The sequence below is a fragment of the Echeneis naucrates genome, chromosome 15 (assembly GCF_900963305.1).
Source record: "Echeneis naucrates chromosome 15, fEcheNa1.1, whole genome shotgun sequence".
NCBI classification, from domain to species: Eukaryota; Metazoa; Chordata; class Actinopteri; order Carangiformes; family Echeneidae; genus Echeneis; species Echeneis naucrates.
In genome coordinates, this window is record NC_042525.1 from 6,879,950 (window position 1) to 6,885,949 (window position 6,000).

Sequence of the window (6,000 nt, forward strand, 5' to 3'; positions counted from 1 at the left end):
TAATTTAGTTCAGTATTTTCTTCAGGAAGGAGTGTGGGTGCAGAAGAACATCAATTAATTTTCATTCTGAATAAAAGGTTATTGGAAAATGCTTCTCTGAGATGGCACACTGCTAATCTGCTCAACAAATTATTGAATAGCCTCTTTTCCCAGAGTGCTGATGCTGATTCTATCAAATGATCTTCATGAAATAATTCCTTATTTGTACTTTTCTTATTATTATTATCAGGCTTTCCTCATTGGTCTGGTGGTGTCCTGCTGCAAAGGGAAGAAGTCGGTGATTGAAGGAGAGGTGGAGGCTGACGACTCAGATATAAGTGACGACGAATATGTGCACTGAAAATCTGTATTTGCCTGATGGAGTTTGAATAGTTACCAACCCTACATTGAAGGGACTAAAGGGTACTTTTTGATAAACAAATAAATAACTGTCAATAATTTATCATAACTGATTTTTTTGGTCTTAAGGAGTTATTGCAGTGGTGCTGTGGTGATGCCATCCTTGTTTTGAGTTGACATGTCCCTCCCCTCAGTGAGGCGGCTCAGACTGTCTTTCTCAGTCAATATTATTGATGACTTTGGGATCCTGGGAGTGTCCTCCAACTCAAGCCTACCTTGAGAATTGACTTCTCAACAATTTGAAGCTGACACAAATTGGTCATTTTTCTACTGCTGGAGACAGATTATTGCAGCAGCAGGGACAGGGTCATATGCTGCTTCAAAACTTGGACATAAACTAAATTTTCCCATTCTCTAAGCACTTTTCAGACACTTTACTTTGGGACAGTATCTAATGTTGGCTTGGCTAGACATTTTGAAGATAAAATACTGACAACTATTGAGCCAAACAAACTATTCTGCTTGTTTGTTTTTTCTGAAAAGGTAATTGGTATAAAGATAATGATTCATCAGTGTTGGCTGCATTTTCAAACTTTACTTTGCTTGTTGGTGTCTGAGGCTGTATTGCTTGTAGATGTTCAGCTTTTAACTCCTGCTTCTAGGTACTTGCTGTTTCGGGCTTTTATTTAAGCAAATGTTATGTGAAATGTAAAGGACCAATTGTGACTAGTATTTTCAAGGTTTGAGTTATTCTTGGTTTTTAATTAAATATGTTAAACAGCTTTTTTCTCCGTGATGTGGGGTGGGGGGGAGACGAAAAGTTAATCAAAGTTATGGGTGCAATTTTGTTTTAATTAAGGACACTTCTCATTTTCAGCAGCAGGCTCATAACACAGAATTATTAATGACTTTTTCAGTTGTATTTAGTGTATTTAGCAGTCTGTGTCAGAATGAATACAAACTGTTGATTAAGTAACAATTAACATGTTCACAGATATTGCACTATGAATATGATTATGACTTTTTTTTTTTTGTTTTAATTTGGAAACCAAATTTTTGTGCCTCATGAATGTATTTTACCATGATGGGCACACGCTGCTGTAAATGACAGCCTAAATAGCATCAATTAGATAGATTTAGAAAAACAGAGAAATGTGATTACATGATGATGACACAGGCAGCATCACATGGAGTTTTCACCTGTGACTGGTTGAGGATGTTGAACGATATCTGTTGTATTTAAAGAAATAAACCCATTTTAAATGCCCAAAGAGATGTACTTTTTTTCCACTTGCTATCCTTTTCACCCTTTCTTTCATATCCGATCTTCAGTGCAGATTTAGCTTTCTTGGTTTCTGAAATGTCAACATAATGCATCTGTAACCATTGTCACATGTGTTTGCAGTCCCATCGCCTCCATGTGGCACTTAATCAGTCAGTCAGGAGCTTGGAGCAAATTGTTTTTGCAGTGCATGTAGGTGAGTACATACCTTTGTCTAGATCAAGCTAACTTTCAATCTTTTGAATTGTTTAACGCTTCAGAGTGTTTCAAGTTCTTATTTATAGAGTGGCTGGGTCCTTTCCTGGGGTTGAAACTTTTATTATTATTATTATTTGTTTTTTATCAAAACCAATACACCTCCACCAGCTGATCCCATTTGAATCAAAGCTGTCCATGGTCCTTTTTTATACCTGCCAGCCCCTGCTATCGAGTAAAACCCCTGGAACATCTGGCCATCATATTGCTGTATATAAAAATCTGGCTCCACTAAGTCTGTGTGTTGTAGGAAATCTGTGATCACACTAAAGGAATTTGAAATGGCCTTTAATTTGGACAGTTTTTTCATAGTGGTCACATTTATGAAATCTTTATGAAATGCAAGGTCATTAATTTTTCAAAAGAAGTTTAGGGGTAACAAGGTGAAACTGACGGGTAAATGCGTCTGTGATTGGATTAGTATGTAACTCCTCAACGCTTGTGTCGGGTGGATTTATGTGACATTTTGTCCAAGAGTCTGTCGTATGCATACCTTGTACTTATTGTGCACATTTACTCTGATTTAAGACATTATGTGATATTCCACCCCCACGTATTCAAATAAACACACAAAAAAAAGCCTTGAGCCAAAACACAAAGCCCCAGAACTCTGGCAGGCAGGATTGTACGATCAACATGTCAGCTTTGACGATTTGTGCTGCTCGGAGTGCAACTTTTCTTGTCATTCCCATTATTCAAAAGCCAGCGTTGTCTCATCTGTTCCCTTGTGTTTTAAACTCCTCTTTCAAGTTTGTTTAGGAACAATGAGCACACTTCAATGAATAAATTAACAAATTAGTGGGGGAAAAGTATTTTTGCGATGAGCTGCAACATTCAAAAGATCTGCCTGAGGGCCATTCATAACAGATGCATCTGATTTTGTCTCATTTTATACACAATTAGAATTGTGATGTGCATTAACATGAACTCCATTAAAACTGCAAGTTATATGCAAATTCAATGTACCCCAGTATTTGTTCGGGGTACACATTATTGCTGCAATTGGAGCAATTTTTTTGACAAACAGTTGTTGTCAGATAAGGGTTAGGATTAGCATCTTCACACTCTAACACTACAAGATGTAAACAATGAGGGTAAGAGTTAGACTTCCTGAAAAAAGCTCTGCGGTGTCAGACAAATTTTTAATCAGTCCTTATAATTATCAGTGCAACAATGGAAATAATTTCCTTCCAATATTTTATGAGATCACCTCTTCGTTTTTGGGGCAGTAGCTGTTTTTAAACGAGGTCAAAGCGATTGTGTGACGATACCTGAGAAATTATACGACATCACAGCTGTGGTCAAGATCGTGTGTAGCCATCACCTATATTGATTCTCCACAGGGTGAAAGTCAATAATGGATTATGTGGTGGTATTATAATGGAAGTACCAAAGTTTGATGAGGGTTTCAAATTTTTCATTTCATTTCAAGTACAACAATCCTGGAAAGCAATTAGAGTCTTATAGTTTATTTTAGTTTTCGGACTCATCCAGAACAGTTTGCTTACTGCCGGAAGTTTGCCCCCAATTTACCACAAACCCGTTTTTCTAACTTATCATAAAATAAATTAATTTAATTTTACACTAGTTCTTATAATTCTGAAGGGAATTTTCTCATTTTAATAATTTGAACACAGTTATATGACCTAAGCCAGCTCCTTTTGTTCTCTATTTGCTGCAGTTTGTTGGTGTAACACCTATAAAAGGCAAGAACCAGCTAAATGGCACTATCACCAGGTAATTGCTTCATTATCTGAAGAAAACAAAGTTCATGCTCACTTGGTAACAAATTCATTAATCTTGTCTTGAGAAAATTAATTGCAGATGTTTCAAGATAAGGAGATTGTTCACCCAGGGTTTTTTTTTTTTTTTTTTTTTTTGAGATCACAGGGTAATTACAGAGAAGTTTACCTACCTGGGTTCATACTGATACTAATAATTTGGAAGAATGAAAGTTTTCAGCTCCAGTAGTAAGCTAAATGTAAACGCACATTTTCACTGCACATTTCAAACATTTACTGTACGGACGTTTATATTTTTATGAGGAGGCTGACATGAACAGCAGAAACCTTGTTAATGGTGCTGGATGAAAAAACAAAAAATAAAATTTCAGGGGATGAAATTCTACAGTTTTACTAAACAAACACTGCTTTTCTGCTCTAAATTTGTCCTTTAAACAGTTTTTAGACCTCTTTTTGATTTTTGGGCAGCTTCAACGCTTTCCTCTGGGCATTATCTCCTCTGACAGGCCCTCGATAGGCCGGCCCTTTGGCTTACCCCTCAGTCAGGCCTCCAGGGAGGAAAGAGAAGCAGGATCAATGTGATCATGTTGATTCAGTCTTTGCAGGCCCTAAGCAGGTTAACCTCTCTGCTGTTATGGGCCTGTGGGACCTGCCACTCATTTCTAAATGTACGTTGGTCCAGCAGGCATGTCAATGTGTCCCAGGCTCATTCAGCAACAACTTCCTGATACAGCTTTCCAATTGTGGGCATAAAGCAGTTTGTCAACCTGATAACCAGAAACATTTACAATGTTAAGCTGTAATTTGTGCGTAGAAATCAAATGTTCTGAAGGATTTTCATGAAATAACAGTTCAACGTGAAATATTCAATCATTATTGGCTGCCATCATCGTAATCTTAGTCATGTTACACTCATTAGCTTAGTCCCAGAGACTTCACAGCAAGTGGAGTTGTTCCATATTTCATGGTGGTTATTTTGGTCATGTTTGCAATTTAAAGGCTGAAAGTCAGAGGGGGCACAGGCAGGCACTTTGATAGTAATGATTTTATTTAGGCTTGTTAACAAGGATAAAAGTGTTATTTCTCTAACAGTGATCAATTAGAAACCGGTGGATTGATAGGACTGTAGTAAGTGTGTAGTACCTCTTTAAATAGCCCTCATATGTGTGTACACACATCAATATACAGCTATACAGTATGGAAATAATTCACTCAGTAGAGCTGAAGGAGAACTTTGATCCCATGAATATGTTGTACTTCTCCTTTAAATACTATTATTATTATTATTATTATTATTATTATTATTATTATTATTATTATGCCATTATCTCTGGAGGCACTGAAACTTCTCTGTTTAATTGCCTCAAAGCAGTGGTGGGAAATAGAGGCATCCATTAATCTCTCTTTATGCATAAGAAAAAAGCAACAAAAAATTATTTCAACAGCTGCAGGGATGATAACTAAAAGAAATGTACTCAGTAACTTGTGTTATTTGCTCTCCCAAGATGACTGTGGTGATTTGAAGCGTGACAGTTTAGTTTTCATGTTGAAGTGTAGATCGCAATCTGGACTGACTTAAGCTCAAAAAATAACAGTCAATCAATACTGAGTCCCCTGAGCTCACTGTGTAAACCAAGTATAGCCACAGACCAGGGCCGTTCAGGCAGGGAGCAGTTTAAACTGAAAATACAGCCATCTTTTCCATCTCGAAAATCACTGAGAAAAGGTTTCATGTTTAATCAAGAGTTTTCTGTGTGAAACATGTAAAAGCAAAGCAAGTGATGAGATGACGATTCACTCTATTGGACATTGTCACATTAATGAGAAAATCTCTCCCCAGCCTCCACCAGGCAGCCGTACTGTATATAATTAACTTAATTATGTCTGCTAGACTGAACTGACACACTGTAAAATGTCTAGACTGAGATCTGTATTGAATCAACTGAATTGATATAATGGTAGAGCAGAGCTCAAAGCTGCTTTTATTGTCTGCTTCCCCCTCTTCTATTTTTGTCGTCTTTCTTCACTGATGGTGCGGATCCAACTCACACCTCCTCCTCCTCCACCTCCTCCTCCGTATCTTCCTCCTCTCCTGCTGGGTGGACTACTGTTCCCCGGGGGGAGGACACATACTGATGCTCTCATTGCCAGACTGCCAGCTATACTGCAGACCACCAGACAGCAGAAACAACATTTTCCTGCGCTCTCACACCTTCCTCCAATTTTTGCGCTCTATCTGTGGGCCCCGTCTGCCCAGAATGTTTTTCAACTGCTCTTGTTGGGCAAATTGTCTGGAGGCGCAGAAAAAAACGTATTAGGAGTTTGAATGTTTCCAGTTTAAATTCAGAAATCAGATCAGTGAAGAAACCTAACAGTGTTTTC

At 37.8% G+C, this 6,000-nt stretch overlaps 1 protein-coding gene across 1 annotated transcript in view; it reads left to right on the forward strand.

Moving 5' to 3' along the window:
* lmbrd1 (LMBR1 domain containing 1) overlaps positions 1-1,602 on the forward strand; it is a 48,173-nt gene extending 46,571 nt beyond the window's left edge. Inside the window, exon 16 of the mRNA XM_029521713.1 lies at positions 230-1,602. Coding sequence (XP_029377573.1) covers positions 230-340 — 111 coding nt within the window. The 3' untranslated portion in view covers positions 341-1,602. The remainder of the gene's footprint in view (positions 1-229) is intronic.
* Positions 1,603-6,000: the final 4,398 nt, after the last annotated feature.